General features: G+C 32.7%; 1 protein-coding gene across 1 annotated transcript in view; it reads right to left on the bottom strand.

Moving 5' to 3' along the window:
* The window catches only part of LOC105617196 (neurobeachin), a 222,104-nt gene that overhangs the window by 154,063 nt on the left and 43,834 nt on the right, over window positions 1–24,207 (bottom strand). Inside the window, exon 2 of the mRNA XM_012198761.1 lies at window positions 3,103–3,207. Within this exon, the coding sequence (XP_012054151.1) occupies window positions 3,103–3,207 (105 nt within the window). The remainder of the gene's footprint in view (window positions 1–3,102; window positions 3,208–24,207) is intronic.

Raw genomic sequence — 24,207 nt, 5'->3', positions numbered from 1 at the left:
TAAATCGCAACATTGCTGCTAGGAATTAATGAATTTTGTAACTGAACTATGCGGGAATTTTTATACTGAAGTAATACTGAAAAAAAAATCTTAATTTCTTAATTAAAGAAATATTTATAAATTTCTTTGCTCGTATTCAAAAAAATTATTTCTTTAAATCAATGAAAATTTCTTTGAAAATAAGATAAAATCAATTTTCATTGATCTAAAAAAATAATTGTTTTTAATATGAACAAAGAAATATTTCTTTGAAATTAAAATTTTTTTTAGTGAATGAATTTGTATAAATCTGATTTAGATTTGAATAATCTTTGCTACACAATAAATTTTTTTAATTGAAAGGACAGGCGACCGCGGATGATTAGCGAAAGAACACAATGTTATATTAATAACTTTGTCTATTCTATTCATCTAGCTTAAATTTCTATTTACTTTCACACCAAAAGTTTGCAGCGAAGGCTCAAGTGTCGTGTATGAGTTTGCGAAGAGCGACGAAAGCGTAAACGGATTTTCCTCCACCCGACGTGGCGACTAAGGACCCGCTATTATTTACAAAAGTTCGCCGTCTTTACTTTCCTTTCTCGCCAAGTCGTATGCCACTTTTAATGAAGCGAAGCGTACGAACTTCGAAGATACATAGCAGATGATGCTTTTTTGCGGAGTCTTTCTCTTTAATTTTTGCACGTCAAATTTCGTGAAAACATATTGTTTGTTTCAAATCAAAGAGACACGAATTAATTATATGCAAATTTGTGTTAAACCAACGCGAAATACATTCAGAGAAAGATTTTTTCAATTCAAAGAAATGTCTCTTTGCTATACTGTTAAAGAAACAATTTCTTTGATTTAAATGTCATTTCTTTGATTTGAACATAATTTTTTTAATTAAATAAATTTTTTTATTTAATTTCAAAAAATAATGTTTAAATCAAAGAAATGACGTTCAAATTGAAAAAATTTTTTCTTTAACCGTATAGCAAAGGAACATTTCTTGAAATCAAAGAAATCTTTCTCTGGGTGTATATATATATTTACATTATACAAACACATGAATCTAACAATCGGTTGAAAATATTTTTCAAAGCATGTTTGTTGCTACAGTTGCATGTTTGTTTTTAATTAAATGGGATCCACTCGGAATATTTATTTTCTGTTTAAAATCAAAAAATCAAACAGAAAAATGGCAAATTAAATTACCACTGAAAATAAAACAATCTAAAGCGCTATATTTTTTATTTATTAACAAGAACGCACAAATTTTATCGTATTTAAAAATTGTCTTTGTGTATAAGGTTCATACCAAATTTATTGAAATAGACTAAAAAATTTATTGCCACTAGTAATATTTTAACAAATCACTGCTCTCTTGGTCAGTTATTATATGCCAGTACTCGATACATGTCTACATTGATCAATATCGATCAGATTACACCGGGTTATTTTTCTATTGATAGTACGATATCGCGAGATCATATTTTTTCCTCATGGCGAATCGATGCGCCTCTGGATGCTTCACAAGCACGAAAAGTGGAGGATGCGGACGATGCTTCAAAGCGGTGATAAATCTCATGCTACGTGATCGAAAAAAAAAATTTCGTTTCTATCCGAGAAAAATTTGCCGCGTAATGGATTCCGATCCTTTTGTACGCCGAGATTGCGCGTGTCCTACGCACGCCACACTCTCTTTTTTTCGCATCAAATAGCGAGCGAAGAGAAAGGCAAAAAAGAGAGAGAGTCAGAAATTCGTACATATGCCCTTACATTTCGCAGTTTTTCTTTCCAATGCGTCATCATACAGCGTTTCGCTGTTGCAATTTCATTATAGAAAAGAAAGTCATTCGTTTTTTTTCGCATAGCTTTAATTACCGCGATTTTATTTAACATGCTTGCAGCGCATACATGTGATGATATTGATCGCTTCATTTTTCATTTGAGATAATTCATATTCAGTAGTGGAATTATTCTAATGCAACAGAAAGAATAAAAGCGATAAAAGAAATTTTTTGGGAATATCAAAGAGCTGCAGATTGCGGTAATTTTAAAATATTTGAATTATTAAATATTTAATAAATATTAATTATCGAGCAATGAGAGCGTACACACCGCGGTACTTGTGAAGCACAATACATAAAATATTCACTATAATTTTACATTACTTGTTGAGTAACAAATTTCTTGAATGTTTCAGTTTACTTTAAACCATCATCAGTAATATCATAATTTTCGTGAACATATTTCAATCCGCACATGTTGTAGATGGTTCGACAGAGGATATATGAATACACCTCTATTTCTTAATTAAGAAATGTTGTTAATTCTCTTTATTAGATAACCAAGTAAATAATCTCCGTGGTTATTCAACGAAGAGAATTAATGACATTTCTCATGCCTGCTAATTAATATTTATTATTGTTTGAATTTCGAGAACCCTATTAAATATAATTTAATTTTTTTATTAAATATTTGTCCTTGTCTTGTACTAAACTACATACCTACTTATAAATTGAATAGTGCTTGTCAGAGATATTTTCTTTTTGTTAATTATTTATTTACAAAATAAAAATTGAAGTATGAATAATCGCGATTTGATCATTTATAGAATGTGTTGAAAGACGACTAAAGGAATTAGATAAACCGAATGGTGATAAATGGGAAATCTTATAAGAGATATAAATTGCTGTCTATTTCAAAAGCTGTCGAAACTAGGGAAAGATTGAGTAGTTTGAGACTCTTCGATCAGCTCCAATGCAATAGTGTAACTCGACTCTGTTGGATGATATCCGAGAAGAATCTTAGAAATCACTTTTCTGTCTTCATATTCTTCGCATTCTCAGAAACACTACGCTGCAAGAAGCGCATTATATATGTATATAATATATGTCTGTGTCTCATATATATATATATATATATATATATATATATGTACACACATATCTCTGTACACATACACAATAGATTTTCAATTTCAATTATCGATATTGCGATATTGACGGGCGCGCTTATCCGTAGGTACTCTCTACCGCAGGTTCTCTCTGAATTTACGTTGGATATTTTCCGCGCGTAATTAATTCGACCTAGTTTAATATCACATCGCTCACTTACCTGGAGATTGGGTGGGCAATGGTCGAGAAGCTCCAGCATGTGCCTGATGTTCTGTGCGTCCTGTATCACGAAATTCAGCTCCATGTCGAATTCACCGCCTACGAGCTGAAAAAAAAATAACTCGTTGAAAACGTTGATGTACAACCATGTAATCCGTAAAATACTTTACTCGTAACAATGCTGACAAACAAAGTTCATTTTAACAGCATGTACATTATTGGCTTTTCTGTTCAAATTTATGAGATAGTAGTCATAAATAGTAACTCTGGACGCAAAATAGATCGGAAGTTCCAGAGGGAGATATATGTATGTACCGTCAGTATTTAATGGCGGAAATGTTGCTAACTGAAAGTCTCATCGTTCGATACCCGGATGTACGTCAAACGAATGATTATGTAACATTATTCCATTACATCCAAATCCGGATATAGTTCACGCGCAACAAATAATATCATTTTGACAAGCAATCGTTGATTACTTTATATCAGTATTATTAATATTAATTGGTAGGTGCACATACTTTCCGAATTCGAATGCAGTATCGCTTTTGTATCTTCTTGGTTCATTAAATATGTTTCATGTCCAACGTTGAAAAACAATATCCGATTTACACGATACGCATAAAATGAATTAATATCGGCATTTTATAATATATGAGCGAGTGAAATTTGCATTGGATTATACATATATTACAGCTTTTTAAGAGCATTACAGTATCGCTCGTTATTGTGCATAAAAAATTAATAAAGCTATTCCCAATTCACGTTTTCACTCGTCCAAAAATCTATGTATGTAATATATGTATTTATGCATGATCTACATTGAACGATTCGAGATATTTGGCAAAACTGTATGTATATAACTGTATGTATTTAAACTGGCCGTATTAGTATTTGTAGGGAATATTTTAAACGTTACAGACAAAACATTTTGGACACGAAAAGTTTACGGGCTATGTCTGTTTGTGGTTCTTCTTCTTACTGGGACGACTTATATATAGAGCTGAATCGGAAGTGCCGCCTCTGCGGAGAGAGTGTAATTTCCGGAGAAGTATCTCGCGCTCGTCCTCTGCATTTCTCCTCTCTCTCTCTATCTCCTTTCCTTGCTTCGTTTTCTTCCAAACCGATATCGATCATGAATTCCTTATGGCCATATCTGTATCTATAGGCGAGGTCATGACCAATTTTTACGAGCGTCGATAGCTCGTAAAAATTCATGATTTACGTACCGTTTATAAAACAGACTATACCGACAATTGAAAGTGAAGCTTATCCCAGTTCAACAGTTCCGATCAAATGGCACATCAGATCTTAACTTTACTCTCCGTTTCCGAGGAGTTATATTGTAAGCTGGGAGATTGGCCAGAAAAGCAAAAAGTGCAAAATGCAATGGGTTTCGTTCTAAATTCCAAAAGAATATTTCTGAAACTATTCTGCGAAACACGTGAGAGCGAAGGTAAACTTTCCGCAAGAAGGAATGTTACTCTTTTACCAAACTTCGCAACTAATACCGCATTTGGCGTCGGTAAAACGTAAAACCAATGTTGGGAAAATAGAATTGTTACTGAGCGTATTCGATAATGGCATGCTCGGACTTTCTTGCTTTCGCACTTTTACGGTTTATCGAAGCGTTCGATAAGCTCATATTGCACGTAATAGAGATGACAAAGTTTGTCACTCGATCTAGCTCTCGAAATTAAAAACGATAATTTCAATAAACATTGTGTTTGACTCTACATAAATCATTTCCGTGAACGGATAATCTGACGACTGATATGAAAAAAATCAAGTAACATAATATTTGTGATCGATAGAATGTTAGCATTACCGAACGATTTGTACAAAATTAAATTAAAATTTTATCATAAAATAAATTTATGAGTCGAATTGAAATATATTTTATATCGAATTATTCTTGATGTTATTGATAAAGAAATCATTCGCTTTTCAGCATATCTCTTGTGATATTAATAACATTTTATAATTAATGTTAATAGAATTTTGAATTAATAATATTAATATTAATAGAATTTCGTTACAATTCTGTACATCTCTGACGTTTACACAAATAATTACATGAGATTAGATTGCCATAAAGGGAGAAACAGAATTTTCAAAGTACTACCGCTTGGCGTGCTTCCAACTATTTACACGCAATTACAGACTTGCATATGCGACGCACTGAAGACATGGAAATTTAATTTAATTCTTTTTTATGTTATATGTGCTGCTGACTCTCCAGTTATCAAAAATTAAAATGGTATATTATTTAATCATACATTTTTATTAATTTAAATATCTCGCAATTACGATCAATTTATATAGCAATAACACTTTCTATGAAAAATTAAATTTTTGTTATTAAAAAAATTATGCAGAAATTTTATATGCAATTAATTCGAAAATATTGCACGCTTGTTAGTATATGAAAAGGCTGAGATAGAGATAGATAGATAGATAAATAGGTAGATAAGTAGATAGATAGATAGATAGATAGGTGGGTAGATAAATATAATAGAGTGTCTATTATTATTTTAGGATTTCTAAGAACTTATGCAAAAATATATTGTAACAATGAAGAGAAAATAAAACAACAAAATTTAAATAGGAAAAACAAAGAGAGAGAGAGAGAGAGAGAGAGAGAGAGAAGAGAGAGAGAGAGAAACATGATATATAAGTTAAAGTTTATATTGTCACGTATCGGTCATTTGATTTTGCGAAAATCATTGATCCCTTGAAGAAAATAAACTTTTTCGTAAAAGAGAAGGTAGGAAGAAAGATAAAGCATATTATTGCCGATAAAAAGAGTTCAATTCTTTCAAAGCAATTTTTCGAATGACCCATATCACTTGCGCGAATCTTAACAGCCAATGCCGCGCCGTGCCAAGAATCGAAAGAATAATCGAGCGACATTAAAAGATATTTCGATCCGCAGTTCAATCATCGTCGTACCATCGCATTGAATCGCTTTTTCATAAAAAGTAATTTTTTATAAAAATAAGTAATTTTATTTATATTCTTTTGTGATTTGACTCTGGAACTCAGAAATTAAACGATACAAATGTATTCATATGTAAAATAGTCCTATACTACTACATCTGCTTTTTTATTATTTCAAGTCTTTGCATGTGAATCACTCGTATTCTTCTTCGAGTTTAGTCATTCCTTTTTGGCTCTACATTCCTATTTTACGATGCACAAACGAGATACGTAATACTCTCGTGTGCTAAATCCAAATAACGTACGTTATAGATATGTACAACCAAGAGGTGGGCAAACGAAAAGTGAGTCTCAACCGGTGAATTAAGGTCGGCTGGTAGAGTTAACCGCTAATTAGATACCACTCGCTTTTACACCTACGTATTCCTTTGACAAAAACAGTTACGCAAAGCACAGCGCACGTCTAACTTGCATATTCGACACTGAGATCCATTAAGGCGTTCCGAACTTATAAAGCTAGATATTTAAAATCATTTTAAATTGTGTCAATAATGTTATTTAACAAGCCTTTTTTAGTACTATTTTGGAATGAAAAGATTTCTAAGTCTTTCTAGCAGATTATTGTACGCATCATTCGCATTATTACTCAACTATTTTACATACTGGAATATATGACGACAATATAATCAGTGAAAATTAGTACGTGCAGTTATTTCCAATTAATTTAGTATTTTGCTATCGAAATTTAATAATACAACTTGAAACTCTCCTTATAGATCGTTAAACGAACTTTATTATAGTGTGCTTTGCTTTATGATGTTATAATTACCGATGCAGAGTGCGCAAATAGATTTTATTGGAAAATCGATTTGCTATTGAAAATCAGTCCTTATTTGTGGTGTGCAAAGCACGATGCGAATGCATTCGTGCTGTTTGTACGAAAAGTCTTTATCGAGTTACTGCAGAGATAAATCCTGTTTGTGAAATTTTAGATATCTTCTATTTCCTCTAAAAATGCATTTTTCTTGATTTTATATTTGTACATTTTTTATCTTAATTCATCCTTAAATGTGAGAGATCTTGATGCGAGAAGATGATACATTCTTTAATTTTTTTTTAAATTAATGAGAATGTAATTAATATAATTAAAAATGTAATATAAGTATAATGGTAAGTTTATATATGTATATACATGAAAAGAATAATTTTATTGAAGTACAAATTAAATGTATACAGATTTAAAAGTAATTATGCTTGGACCATTAAAATAATTATATAGCTTAAACTGATTGTTAGAATTAAAACTTTTTGCAACATAACAAACGCTTAAGCATTCTACGTATTTTAGTCCAATAACAAAATTATTTTCTGTATCTAACTAAATTTTTAAATATTTACTTTAGCAAAACCGTTCTTTTCATACATATAATATAATAAATTATATGAAAACATTGCACATGAATTTTATGACCAATATATTGAACGTTTATAAAAAGAATATGCATTTTTAGAAAAGTATGTATGGCGCTCGTGCAATATGAGGTTTACATACATATATCATCTTGCGAAAGCTCCGAGGATCACGAGCGTTATATCATTTCTGTCAGAGTAGGCAAGCACGTCTAGCGGATCGACGAGCACGCATCTACTTTGGGATGTCATTAATCTGCATCGAGATCTGCATTTCAATCACTAGATGATACGGTCCACTGTTCTATGTGCTCCGGTGAGACTTCCACGAGATCTCCATCGGCTGTATTTACATATCGGTACAAGGAGTTATAGTTGCACGTTCTGAAATGTCAACTCTGACAAGTCACCTCTGGGGAACGTAACTCTGACAATATGAGTGCTACATTTGAATTTGTAATATCATATGCGATGACACGCGTGTGAGTTACATGTCGCGCATACATGTCGAAGTAATCTCAGCCACGTTAACTGCAATGCAACTGCGTAAAACACTTTTTTGTTTAATCTCGCTAGTTCCCGGAAAATATTTCCGAAATATTTCCTCTCGAATCTTTTTTATAGATTCAGATCGTGTGAAATAATGATAATTGCTTTCTTTCACTCACATCCGATTTCTTTCATTTTATTAACTTTGATATATGATGTTGTAATAATACATTGTTCACTATTACTGCAATTCAATGTTCTCTATACAAGTGAGTCTTAAAATTGATTATTCTATTAAAATGAAAAGTTGAAACTGCGAAATATGCCACGTGTGTGTGCCATATTCGAATTGCTATAGTCGAATCGTTTATGTTGATGTTGTTTTCTTTGTTTCATGGCCACTCGATTCAACGTGGAAAATTCTCTTCGGAGTGCGCCAGGGGTTATTTCGGTAGGTGTCGTAAACTATCCCGAATTTCAGGCCACGTCCCTATTACTGTTCACTCTATCTTGCCACTTTTTTTCTTGGTGACATTTGTCCATAGCGTAAGGGAACGCAGATTTGAATAATTCTCTCTCTCTTTGTTATGAAATTGGAGACTTCATTTCTAGTACGACTTCCTTCTAAATTGCACTGCATTACAACAGCGTTATTACATTTCCCAATTGGAATAATCACGAATATTAATCAAAAATTATGTTTACTGTGATTATTCAACGTATTAGAAATTATACATATTTGTTTGTCAAATAATTACGCAGTGATATTTTAGCTTAATTAAAAACATTTTTAGCAATATATTTATAATTTTTATTTTACATTGTTTTAAATTTTCGGCGTCAGCACTTGCAATGAGTAGAATATGAGTTCAAAATGTTGCAGGTTTGTATGCTTTCATGTATGCTTATTTATAATACACAACACAGAGGTCTTATCTCTTCATTAAGAAATAAGAGAAGATGCACGAGTAGGAAGTCCGACATTTCGGATGAACTATGTAACTTGTTTCTCTCCGCCCGTCCCATTTTCTTACATTCGTGTACTGCTTCCGCTCCAACATTCATATTTACCTCGCGTTTCTTCTTAATTAGACCGCCATCTTGGATAGTTTTAAATTCGCAAGCATTGTTCTTTTCGCGATTCATATCTTTTAGTCGCCAGGTCACTGATGAATTTTTACCAGGATGTCGCGCGTTGTACATTCTCAGGCTTATGCGGCTTTTATATACGTGTATGTATATGAAAAAAAGGAAAAAACAATAATTTCTTTCTTTTCTGCAGCAATCGCGCAAACAGTGAAAACAATTTATGGCTATTTACTATCTTGCTCTTAACTGCCTTGAATAGAGAAATATCTTCCTTTAATCACGTATCCCATTGATGGATAGAGATTGACCCATGTAGACTTTGAGTACCACGATATGCAAAAATTAATTTATTGAAAAATTAAGAACAATTTTGTAATTACTTATGACATTATAAAAGCAAAAATATTTACATTAAGGTAATAATAAAAATTGTATTATGCAATGATTAAATGTTATTTTGTCATAGTGTTGTAACAACTTATTTGATTCGCGTAAGACATAATCGGGATGGATCGAATAACAATCGAATGCCAAATAGGATAATTTCGGTATATACATCACACCTATTAAAAACTTAATTTATTATTAAGTATTATTTATGTTTATAGTAAACGAACTATATCAGTAAAAACTTTATACTGTCTACTATTATAAAAAAAAATATTAGAAATCCTAAATATTTATTTTTTATATTAAAAAATAAACTTTTTGAAACCCTTGCATTTTTGTCGTATATCCCATAAGGGTGAGATATATAGCTACTCACAGAGGGGGGGGGGGATATGTACGGCTCATGAAAAATTTACAAATAATGCATATAAAAAGACGTAATAAATGACACAATAACTTATAAAATGTGTTTATAAACTCTTATTAAAAATTAAAAATGTAACTAAATATATATATGAAGTAATAAATAATAATTATAATCTTCCTACATATTACAAGTGTTATGACATGAGGTACCTATTTCATATAATATTTTAGTTTATTGCATTTAGTGCACTGAATTCAATCTGCGCACTTGTATGCTTTGGGCATGCTTTTAGCATAAATTCCGCTCGCTAAAAATACCGTATATCCCAAACAGATGAGATATAGACAACAAACAAAGAATATGAAAACAAAGCACTTGTATTTTGCTACACAATATGTTTTACTATTCCATTACGTGTATCACGAAATAACCACTAAATCTTTTACACGCTATACATTAATCATTTTATGTAGATTATAATTTATGATGGCGTTACTTATTACAGTGACAAATCGATTCAACTCACAATAAATTCATTAATATTAACAGTAAGAAGCTAAAATCATAACATAATACTAATATAACATAAAGGCGTGTAATAAAGTAATTGTGAAAAAATTACTCCCACTCCTTCTATTTTTTCTGACTTCTGCGGCGTATTTGTCGGAGTTACCTTAAGCATGCAATTATAGCTCAAGATTAATGTGTTAGCATTCCAGAGGTCTTCGAATATTTACGCTGATACCTCATGCGTGTTTTCAAAAATGTACAAATGTAGAGCGTATTTCAAGCATGATGAATATATGATGTAAATGTGAGGATAAAAAATATTTAATTTTTTTGTTTCTCATATTTTCATGGTATTTTCTGATTTGTTAAATATAATTGCAATATTTCGAATTACAATCGATTCATCCATTTATACGTATTGGATTTAATATAGCGTAAAGTTACGGTAAAGTTTATGCACATTTATCTGTCTGGAATTATTTACGGATATTATCGTGTACGTTTTACAACGATAAAAATTTCATTATTGAAGCATAAAAAACGTGAAGTTTTCGTTGGTTCTCTATTGTTGAGTAGACGTAACTCGGTAAAAACACCATACAGTTGTTAACTATATACTTCTCCTCAAAGAGAACGAGTATGTTACGTGGGGGCGTTTGTTACATGTCGGAGTCTTTGTGAAAACGGAGTTTCCTACGTAGTTCTAGATCCGGTAGCTGCACATATCACGTTTCAACTATGTCAGTGACAGTACATTGACTCCGATGGAGCGGAACGTGATGTCATTTTGAGGAAACCAAAATCACAGACTATCGAAACTATCCGGAACAATCCGATAAGTAACATGCATTGCGCTCATTACAGATTCCTGTAACACGGAAGTCAGCTATTTATGAACGGTACAAAGGAATTCCGCTGTGCTAGCCATGTTTGTAAATAGATTGAATCGTTAGATAAGGGTTATTAGCGAATACATCAAGCGAATTAATGGAATGTCATTCTACTAGAGTTTTCGTTATACAGGGCATGTAAATCGACGAAAAACAAGAATTTTACATATCCACGAATTTAAAAATCTCCACTATAATCAGTCGTACGTAACGTAATCAATTTCAAAATATCAGAATACATTTAAATGTAAATTTTCTCGTATGCATAATGCTCTAATCGAAAAACACGATAAACAATAATGACAATGCGTATGCTTCATTATGTATGTTTGATTAAATCAAGTCATTGTTTATTCAAGTATGCAGGAAACCACAGTAATGATAGTTATAATAATAATTTCAATAACTTCCTAAAATTTTGCATAATTTGATGCTGTTTATATCGAAATTTCAACGAAGCATATATTCGACGGTATTTCGCTCGTTTTCTCTGCTTATTCAACGTGAAAGGAATTAATAGAATGAATTTTCCGTCGTAATTGGAATCGGACCACAAGGCATTGCCACGTAAGCACTCTGTCACTTTCTAGTTTGGGTTAACACATACCGGACTCTGACATTCGTGCTGTCGTCAGACGTCCTCGAACATGCATCAGAGGACATAATCCGAAAGCGTCTCGAGCCGTTGCGCTGATGTAAACTATCCGATTTGCATTCGGAGCAATGTAGAAGTCGAGGTCAATCTCACGATTCCATGCTGAATGTCTGCTTGCCAACAAATCCCGAGTTGGGATCATGTTTGGTAAATGTCCCCACGAGTGTCTCACGAAAGTGAGATCACGAATCGGGTTTCCGCATGTCTGACATTACAATTAACAAAGCAATTATTGTCAGCTGTCACTCTTAAATAACGTGGACATTGTCTTCTTTCCATTTTCGAGAAAAAACAAGATTATAACAAAATCAATGCTTCAGTTATCCATATTTTTTATTATCACTGCAAATCTAAATGTGTAAAATGTGACTGCACATATGTGTTATTAGTTTTCCGTAAAAATAATACTATATTATACATTTAAATGTGTAAATTCATTTTTGTATGCGATATAATTGTTATTTTTACATGGAAAACCAATCACACACATGCAGCAATATTATTAAAATTTTTTTAAATCGCTTAATTACTCTTCAATTTGATACTTGCATAAAAGAATTTATAAATTAAAGTAATATTTTAAGATAATTGAAAATCACATAACTAAATCACATAAATCTAAAAGAAATGAAATAAAATAAAAATAATTTTAAAGAAAAAATATTTACTAATTCTTTTAGATTCATTCCTTCAATTATAATAATGAAATATAATCGAAAAGTTCTGTTGTTGCGGAAATTATTAACAGTCAAGGATTAATCTGACGTGTTGCCAATGTCATCTCTGGAACATATTAATCCTTTCTCACATTCCATATTCTACTTAACACTGTTACTGTTCGTATTCGCATGGCAAATGGCGATGGTGGCACTCACTTGGAGACGTCTCCTTAATTAATGAAACTTGTGACATTCTACTGCGGATTGCGTGCAGTATTTCTCCCGTTAACAAGAATTCTACGCACAAGTGATGAGGGAGTCGTAAACAAGTCAAATAATGACAGTGCTATATTTCTCCATTGGAGAAATTCTACTATTTTCTCTCATTACTATTATTGGTGATATTCATTAGAGGGAATAGAAAAGGAACTGTTCAAAATTATCAAGAAAAAGCATAATACAAGAGGGAGAATGAGAGAAATCAGACGCGCAGTATCTCGTTCATGCAGGATTCCATTCATCGATAATGATATCTCTTTTGTGTCTGATGAAAGCTCTGATCCCGCGATTAGTTCCGAATATTTGGCAAGTATAGACAATGATTCAAAGTGCAGAAGATTTCCTAAAATAGCGTGCACATATTACATTATATCTTTGAGGTGATTAGTTTTGATTTACGATGTATGAACTATTTTCTTAGCTACATAAACAAAAAATGATTTTTGCTAAAATATCTAAAGATTCAGATAGATACAAATTTGAAAACAATATTGTTGTATCTTTAAAATAATTATGTACGAAACTCAAACGTGAGCAATGCTGAAAAAAAATTTAATATTCTAGCAATTAGTTTGAGTCCTACGTAATGGTTTTGATAATCCGACAAAATTTATTTTCAGCTCTATATCTAACTAAAGTTTTAGATATCTCAGCAAATCATCCTTTCCACGTACATAATTGTATGTGCGTGTAATGATTCATTGATGAGATGATAGAAAGAGAGAAATTCATTTTAATCCGAAATGAAGCTTTTACCAAGTTTCATCGAAATCGGAAGTGGGGTTTCAGAACTTTATCCGAAAGTGTTTCGCTTGCGAGTGAAAACTTGGACCGACTCAATAGAGGATAAAAGATGTCTAAAGTATATAGAAAAGTCAGATTGCTTTTCGCCCTGATGAAGTGGACTGCAATGTTCACGAAATGTTTAGCACTTAACGATGTATCAAGACATGAAGATAATCCGCAAATCGCGTAACTTCTTTGAAGAAAATACCCGTGAAAGCCTTAAAAATATTATACAGAAAAATATTATTCTTCTATGATAAAGTCTGAAGGACACACTCACAAAAAAATGTTCTTTAGCCGTATACGCTCTTGATTCTAGCGGATTTTCCTCTAATACAGCCTCAAGAAAATACTTTAAAATATAAAGGAATATCGGATAACTTTGAGATGCTGGATTTAAGATTACAATCCTCTCAATGCTAGAAGAATAATTCTATAAACGGTTAATTTAGTTTTATTGTTAAAATATTATCAATTAGCATCGTATCCCAAAATGAGCAAAAAACAGATCTTTCAGAATCCTTTCTCTATAGAAGACATATTCCAAAATAATTTTAGAATCTCTAGGAGACTTTCCGATTTGCATACGCCTTCTTATAAAGATCTCTAATTCTTAGATATTTTCTTCTTACGAATAGCGCTCTATCTCGTGGCGAAGCTACGTATCTCTTAGCATATCCTCTTATTTCAAGAATCTATTCAAGTTACTATATTGGAATTTCCTATAGAAGAATCCTTTACCCTTGACATAGCTAATGCATCCATTTTTTTTGTATGAATACATGTTATATATAGATACAGGCTTCAAGTAAGATTTTTCGCTTAAAGAAAATGTTGAGGAATTTCCCGCTTATCAGTAGAACAGTTTTTTTGGATGCTATATATCCTATCCAGTTACGAATGGTTGCATTCTAGAACGAGAGGAGTTTTCAAATAAGTATGCTGAGTTCAAACGTGAAGTATTGTTCTTTCGGTAAAAATAAAAAAATTCCGGAATGCTGAGAAATGTTAGCCAGGCATAAAGATTAATCAGTGGAAACATGGACAGAAAAGAAATCGACGAAAGAGTAACATTTAATAATATTTTTCCTTCTATTGATTTAGAACATGCAGCATTTCATAATCTATAAACGGTTCAATTAATGAGAGATAATGCATTTAAACTATGTGCAACATTGCATTCAATATCGTTTAATTATGCGAAGCTCATCGTTTTAAATAAACTGTTAATTACGTACTAATGAGTTCGTGTCGCGATGAGAAACGAGAATTAGTTTTAGTTAAAACAAACTGACCTTTAATTATTTTGTTGCGAGGTATATTACAAATAACACTAAACCTATTTAGTTCTCTTCTATATTTTATAATTAATGAGTATAATATTTTCCGGTATATGTTTATTCTGTTAAATATTACAATGATTGATCGAGCGAACAAAATGCCGGAAAATATCGTATTTACATCTTTACTGTCGTCTCAAATCGCGGAGTTGAATATATGAGTCTTATTTCTAAATTAATGTAATCAAAAATTATTTTGAACATTATTTGTTGAAGTTTGTTTGCACAACATTCTGCATTATGTACTTCATATTTTTAGTTCCGTTTCCACTTACTGACCTTCCAACATTTGCGCGTTCGATAAAATTTGTCGTCATCCAATTGTGATACAGCGTGACACGTATCTCTTTACATGTCAGAACAACAGAAAATGCTCGATAATATGATACAACGCCTGCATAAAATAACGTATAAGTTTCTAGATTTAACATCAAAGTAACGAATATATTCTGTTGTATATGTTGATTGTGAACGACAAATCTCCATTCACACAATTCTGGCCAATGCTTTGAATCAGTTAATGGATTAATTAAAATAAACGTGAGGACACCAGTTACTGGTCTGTCAGATTGATGCATGTCTGTAGCAAAATTGTGTATATGTCATTATTTACAGTGAGTTGACATGCTTCGTATCGAGGACCGAGTTTCATGCTAAAATCGATCGCATGCCGTTCCTCTGTTTTCGCGTGTTGTCCGTTCCCACGTATGGTTAACAATCTGTCCCTCTCACACTCTTCCTTGATGAGCTAGTTAATTTTGATTGACCTAAACAATTACAGATTTGGAATGATATTTTTGTTATAGATACACATGAAATAAAGTTCATGTTGACAATATTATATATTTAATAGGGTACTTTATCCACTTTTTAAATAATACGATATAACTATATAAATTTTTGCATAACATTCACGCAATATAAATGAATAGTCTTGTGTAGTTTATTCGATTTTATAAATATCATAGAAATAATTGATAGATATATAGCATGAACAGAGGAAGATAGAACATACAAATATAAATTCAAATTTGAATTGACAATATCACGATAGCTAGTTCATCCTTTTCGCATCAAGGGTTTCATACTCATCAAAGGATAATGACGATGTCGATCGATCTAATCCATTTGGGTACTTCGTCCATAATTGAATGTGATTGGAGTGACTCATCTCGACGCAATGAAATCTAGCGATCCAATACGTAGGCAGCCTGAGGTCTGTTTGTGTTTCTCGTTGTTAGCACTGTCGGCTACATGGATCATTCATTCCGAAGTACAGTGCTTGCAGTGTGGAGCAATTTCCAATCGATAGGAACCTCTCAGATACGCACCATAGATCCATTCTCTTCCTACGCTATACAAAACTGGCACTTACTCTACCTCATTGTAGAATATTCAGGTTTATTTTCTAGAATATGTGTTAACCATTTGATTTTTATTGAATCGAAAAGATTGTAGATTATGATTTTTTTTTAAAGAATGATTTAAAGAGCTAGAAAATTTGAAATTGATTATTGTAATTATTTTTTATAAAGAGTTCTTCAATTTAAAAAATATAGATGTAGATATATGAATATGGATGTTAATATTGTGGATATTAATAACATAAATGTTAAATATATAATTTTTCCCGTGTTAGTGTAATATAAACACTAACATAATGGATTAAACGTGAATTTAACGCCATAGTTTGAAAATATGATGTTAAATTCGCACCATGTTCGTATTTATATCAATTACTTGAGAATTATATAAACATCGTACGGTGTTAAATTTACAATCATATTTTTTAAGAATATTTTTTCATTAAATTTATTAAACAATAAACTCTCAAAAATTAGGTAACAATTAGAAAATCTGAAAATATATATAGACTAATTTGTTAGATTGAAATAACGTTCATTCCCTACGCGGTAAAATATGCGTAGGGGAAATCCGGGGGCAAACAAAACTGAGAGCCGCGGCATGTTGACGTCATGAGAGCGCTCGCCGAGCTTTTCAGAAGATCGAGTGCCGACAGGGAAGCGAGCGTGGGCGGTCGGCTTAATTGGAGGTGAGAGGGAGATCATAATTTTACGTCGCGACATGAGGGCACCGACGTTGGGGTGCCAGTAATTTGTAACCTGCGTGCTTTGAGAGAACTACGCCGCACCGACTGCAAGATCGCAGCATTAGCAGGAGGTAGCCGTGCGTGGCATCGCATAATCGACCTCGACGAGCCATGATACGACGAGTAATCGACGGGTTTCAATTCAGAACGCGAAACATTTGCGCATGAATATATTTAAGCCGGGTCTAATTTCTGCATGCTAATACTGAAGGATGTGATATGAAGGATTAAATGCTCGTACTATATTCTCAAAAAAAATCACTAGAATTGGAAATTTATATTTTCCGTATAAAAATGAATATCATATACATATGCAATAGTTCGATGAGGTTAATATTTACAACATTTAACAATATAATTTTATAATTTTATAATTTTAACAATATAATTTTATATAGTTTAAATGAAAATTTTCTCTTAATTATTTTTTAACTAAAAAATTTTTTAAAATAAATTTTAATGTAGGTTCTAAATTGCCGCCAAACTTTTTATTATTACTTTCAAATACAATATAGAAAAATTTGTAATATTTATCATAATTTTTTTCATTTTGTTTCAGTTTGTTCAGTTAAAAAAATTTTTAACACGAAACATTGTAACGAAAACTTGGAGAATTCATGAAAGCTTGCGGCTTTTATAGATTTTTATGCGGCAATATATTTCCATTTTTATTTTTTATTTTCAATATCTGAAAACTCCGGAACATTAATAGCTATCTTGCTAATATGGCGAACTAACAAATGATGACCTCCGTCATTATAACTGTGACCTATAGACAGAGTTTCTCATATCTATGCATGAAATGGAAGTCCCTGACGTTATTAGAATTCTAAAGGAATTAGTTACACGTTATATCATTGAAGATAATTACCACTTTGTTTGCCATGTAAAAATTATATTTATTTGCTTATTTATTATTATTTTACAAACAATATCTTATCAAATATCTTTATGTCAGCCCATTAATCTTAATTATCATAATAACGTATGATCAACACACGCTGTTAATGCGTATGCAAATAATTAATTAAGGTATATTGACATATGATGCAATGACGTTGAAACTATTTGCATAAAGAAGATCGATTCGGCAAGCAGAGAACCAAGTTCTTATCGGGATGTACATCCAACGCCAGTTTACACTGGGTATTGGTGCTGACAGTTTGCTTTCGAATTCAGGACGCAACGGTTGTATTTACTAGGACGTCAAACGAAAGTATAGAATGCACTCTGTTCGACTTTTACAATTTTAACGCGTCTAGTTTGTGCCTAGGACTTTCCTGACTATCATACATACAAATAATCACGTATGCATGATTTCAACATTCACGAATGCATTATTTATTCGAACGATTCAAAAATACGTACATCAAAGAAAATATAACAGTATATCGCATATAATCTTAAATATTACATAACATTTAAATAATAAAGACCTACTTTAAAACTAGAAGCTCCAAAATTTAATTAAATTAAATGTATCTTTAATGTGTGTATGTTTCTTAGATTTAATAACGATTACGACAAAAATTATAACGAGCATTAATTGTAAAAATTTTAGTAATAGTAAAAATGTTACAAATTAAAAGCATCTACTGCATGCAAAATACGTAATTCGTTGTTGAATTATGAAAAAGTTTCAGACATAAACAAATTAGAGCTCAACGTAATCCCACGTGTACGCTAATTATTCGAATTTCCGGCGATTCCGACAGTTTCATATTTCTGTAATAGTAGAAACTTTGGTAATGCGTGGATTTAATCAAAATACTCCAAGAATAGTTTATCACGCCTCGGAAATTACAAGCATCATACAATGCAGAAACAACTGATATTCATCATACTAACCATTATATTCTATACTTTTTTTCTCCTTTTTTTTATTTTGCACGCTTCGGCAATGCCATTTTCATTTCTGAGTGGTGGGAAATTCCACAGAGCTAACGAATGATAACGAGCAAATGTGAGTAAAGCAAACCGCAGATTTAATGATGAGAGTGCTGGTGTCGACGCGCAGTTGCGCGATTCATTTAGCAATAAATATTCGCTGTGGTAGCAATACAAAACTAGGATTGTAGTTTCTGCGAAATATATTTTTCATGCATTTTTAGATAACGGAAGATAACGGTAGATATCCATAGATACTTGCAATATATTCCACGCACGATTTTGTAACTCTTACAGAATTCCAAAATCACATCATTTCGTCATGTAAATGGCGCATCCTAGATCGCATATGTCGAATTGCATTTCCGGCGAAAATCGCACAGATGCATTTAACGATTTTATTCACGAACATGTGACACACAATGCCACATTCTTATCGCATTGCGTCACAAGGTGTGGCCGGGATTGTTGCAATGTCCACCATGAAGTACGCGAGTGATAAAAGCGACGGAAGGAAAGCCGACAGAAACGCATAAAAGCAGTAGGCGTGAATTGTGCGAAAAAGGTAAAAGAAGGGAACACATCTGTAAGCACCTAGGTTACAATGCAAACGCAGACACCGTGCCAGGAAGTCGACGAGATGTAGGAAGACAACAGTTTGTCTCTGAGGGAAGATCAAACGGAATGCAAGGTCCAAAGGCTACCATCCAATAGCCTTCTCCTTTCTTTTTAGAATCCTTTTCCTCCGTATTTCCTACCACTTCTATCACTGACGCATCCTATCTATTATAGTCCGTTTCTCTTGAATGACTGTTTCATGAACGAGCACAAAATCTGATTCTCAAAGTTTCATTACGCGTGACATTTAATTTTCTCTCCCAGTGGTACATCAAACACGCCATTCTACTCGACCTGTTATTATTTTAGCGCTAACCTTTTCTCTAATGAAGATACTCGGCAATTAATTTCGAAATAAATCAACAAACGCGAGCGAAATTATTAATTGATAATATTTTTACTTTATTTACTAAAATTTCGTTAACGAGAGAGATATTTATTGTCGAAAATTAAAAAAAATTCCGCTAAAAGATGTGACGTCATACGCAGTCTTTTTGCACCACGAAGCAGAGAGTAGTACAATAGGTCGTTATCGTCACCCTCTGCAATCATACGGCAGGATAACGAGAAAAAGTCCGAGCGGGGAAAAAACCCAGGGGAAGTTGAGCGGCGGAAATAAAAATCAACCATCCAAATTTGAACGTTATAACTTTCATCGTTCGTTCACTATTTACGTAGGTTCATCTAGTCCGGTCAACAGCGAAATAGAAGGAAAAAAAGGAAAGAAAGTCGTAGATATTCCCTACGTATCGAGCACTTCTCTTCAAATAGATTGCATGTGAATGCATATATGTGCGTTGCATTTTTATTCTTTCTTTTGTTACCTCCACGTCGTGTCGTTCCCATGTAACCGACATATCTACGATCCAACCTTCGACACAAAGCGAGAAAATCATGATTGAAATTTTTTTCTCGAGCAAAGGAAATAATTCCGATCATTAGAGTGGAAAATCAATTCTCGTCCCTGTGGTGTTTCATTATTATTGTAAGTAATGTCGAATAATTTATGCAGTATAAACACAACGGAATTATTTAATGATGTGAAATTTCCGTTCGACACGGTGGTTTATCTTCTCATCGTGTATGCAGTGTGGTAAACTTTTCATCAGTCTTCTATAATTCTGCGTATAATCACCAGGTACTAAGAATATCGGATGTGGATGTATTATCGGATTGAGAAACGCCGAAACGTAGGCAGTCAAGGTATAATTCGACGTACAGAACTACCTCAAGCGAAATAGGTCAGTAAATACACGGTAAATACACGGATGCCTTAGAACGTATACGAAATTCTGCCGTGCAACGTATCTATCATGTAATTAGGCCCCTGGAAAGGGCCTAAAAAATTTCAATAAGTCCGAGTGATAATTGTATCTTGTGTTTCGTTAACGATATCGCATGATAATCATTATTTATGTACGTAGTTACTATATGCACTGAAAAAAAGAATCTAATAATAAAATAATTGCAATCAAATATTGGTTTATATAACAAAAAATAATTTTGCTTTTCTGTACATTTAATAAGTATTACTAAACAGTTGATTATATTACGTTTGATGTAATGTTTAGATACTATATATAGAAAAGTAAAATTATTTTTGGTTTTATTAATCGAACATTTGATTGTAATTATTTTATTTAACATTTGGTAACTATTACCAGAATTTTTTCAATATACTAAAAGAATTTTTGCTAAAATATCTAAAATGTAGATAGGTACAGATATAAAAATAATTTTGTTGAACCATCAAAATAATTATGCAGGACGCTCAAGTATAATGAGCAACGCTGTAAAAATTTTTATTATTTTAGCAACCGAATATTTTATATAATTACTTTTGATGGGTTAATAAAGTTATTTTTAGATCTGTACTAGCTAAATTTTTAGATAATTTAACAAAACTGTTCTTTTCATATATTTATAAGTAGTTATTAATAGGTTATGGAGTTAATTAATGAAGTTCCGAACGAACGTTTTACTGATGAGTTATTTACCTCAAGAGAGCTTTTACTATACTACAGCTCTTTAAGCATTAATAAAGAGTATAAGAAATGTCTTTTTAAATGTATGAGAAAAGATGTACAATGCTTTTATACTTTCAGATAATATTTATTATACAGAAGGGTAAATTAAAGGGAAATATAAAATAAAGGGAACATGAAATATTTTTTAGAGAGTTGTGAATATTTTCTAATATTCATATACAGAATGATTTTTTTTTTTTTTTCTAGAAAATATTCACAGTTTTCTCTTAAAAAATGTTTTCATTCCTTTTAATTTACATTTCTGTATAAATGTTATCTGAAAGTGTAAAAATATATTTTTTCTTATACATTTAAAAAGATATTCATACGCGAAATGAGTATTATCTGTGGATCATTTTTTCAAATATGCAATATTAAATATTTCCACGATATATTTTGGATTCCGTGTAATATCGTCTCACCAGCCATGCATATAAATTACGCGCGAGCGCGGTCTTACTACCATAGTTGATTTCCACCGAGTATTCTCAGCTCGGATCAATCTTGGAATAACGAGTATTACTCGGTATGTGTCCGGAGAGCGACTGATATCAAGTACACAGCCAATATCACCGAACGAACGGCGAGCAGTTTTTCCACATCTCGTGTATATACTGCGTAATCAGATTCGCATTTCAAGAGTAAAGAAAACATTGGACTTGCCGATCGAGGAAAGGAAAATGTCGGAAGTGCTGTGTCGACAGCCTTTCTGTCTTTCTTGGGGAAAACGAATAAATAAAGAAATATTACAAGGGAAAACTAGGCGATATTGAAGATCCGTGTCTATATAGATATCTTGTCCCCTATTGCTGCCTTGGTCATTCGTTATATTTCGGAATCCGGGTATCCATTTCGCTGGTTGATTTGATGAATAAAGCATTAAAGGAACAGGCACTTGGAACTTGCCTTCGTGCTCGAGTGGCGCGTTGATACGTTTACGCCACGCCGCAATTCAATTTATATCGCTGTTATGTGGCGCGCAATCGAGTACGTCGGCAGAATGCCGGCGGGTTGCGGATATATGCACCATACGTATACGCGACATACACCGTGTTGTGACATACGTCCAAACTACAAACGCGCCTGCGAACGCGCGCGCAATCAAGCACGCAGATGCCGTTGGTACTCGTTTGGCTCGCGGTTTCGTGAGTTTGCGGCTCGATTCGGACGTGCCGCGCCATAGGCTGTACAACAGGATTCTAATCAATGAAAAGCGGCATCGTTTCATCGATTTAACTGTCGGCTGCAAGCGATCGCCTTTGTCCGGTTGCAAAATTCGAATCACTGCAACCGTGCATCCCAATTTAAATCGCGTTCCGCCGTTGTATGTCGCGTCGATTCATTTAATTCCATGCGCTCGCACAAATTATTTTTAATTCACTCGTGCACGAATCTGGAATCGTCACGTGTAAGTCTGCAAAAGCATGCGATGTGAATGCAGATATGTAATTCCAATTATGCTCCAATTAGTCCCTTTGTACTCGTGTCTATGCATTTGTAATTGATGATAATTGAAGAACGAAAAGTAGCGACTTTTGGAGCGAAAGCTTTCATTATTTATTTATTTATTTGTTATAAATTTCATTTATAAATACATTTGCTTTTTCTCAATAGAAACATACATCATACATGTATATTTTTCCCTTTTATTCCATATTTGTATATGTGAAATAAAAAGATCTCGTTTTTCTTTTTTTTAAATAAATCTGGTCAGAGAAGTCCGAGATCCTTTTATCATTTCATAAAAATATCATGCAATATGTAGTAACGAATCATTCAGGCTGCGGTGTGCTAGTTAGCGCAAAGTATCATGTGAAGTATGAAATAAACATCGCGGCAAGTGCCGTGAAACATTGTTGTAGATTCTATTTGTATGCCGTTGTAGAAGCCGCATGGATCTCTGTGTATAGAATTGATTCCGCGCAGTGGAAAGCAAGGAAACTTGTTTTTCGTGTTTATCTCTGCTTTATTATTTCGTCGCATCCAAATTTGTAATAAAACTTGTGAAAATGTTTACATCCTAAATGAATGAGAAGGTGAAAAAAAGACATCGCTAATGAAATGACATTTTTCCGCTATAAATGCATCTATTTGCGCAAATCTTCAAGTCGCGAAATTGCGCAAAAAATGGTTACTAGTCTTGACAAGTTTGCGACGATAATGTCGCGCGAAGTTTTTTCTTCCTTTTTCCTTTGCTTCTCATATCATCGTAAATATCACCGTTATAACTCGTTTGTACATGTGCGGTGTGACGTCAAAACGGGAGTTAGGTCATGTTATACAAATGTGCGTCATGTTATACAAATATCAAGCATAGGTATATGCGTGTACACGTGTATAAATGATTAACCGCGTCACATGAACGGGTGTTGTGTCTCTTTTTTGAAGTTTTTTTATAATACTTTCTTTTTCATTTGTTTGAAAAAAACGATGTATATATCGAGACATGAAATTAACGATTGTATATCACAAGCATGCACTTTCAGATCTCGACACACACACACACACACACACACACACACACACACACACACACACACACACACACACACACACACACACACACAACAATAATATATTACTTACTTATTACTTACTTAACGTTAAATTAAACTTTAAACTTTACTTTACGTTAACTTTAACTTACTTAACGTTACGTA

Source organism: Atta cephalotes (genome assembly GCF_000143395.1).
Source record: "Atta cephalotes unplaced genomic scaffold scaffold00012, whole genome shotgun sequence".
Lineage (NCBI taxonomy): Eukaryota > Metazoa > Arthropoda > Insecta > Hymenoptera > Formicidae > Atta > Atta cephalotes.
This window is presented reverse-complemented; position numbering and strand designations above follow the sequence as displayed.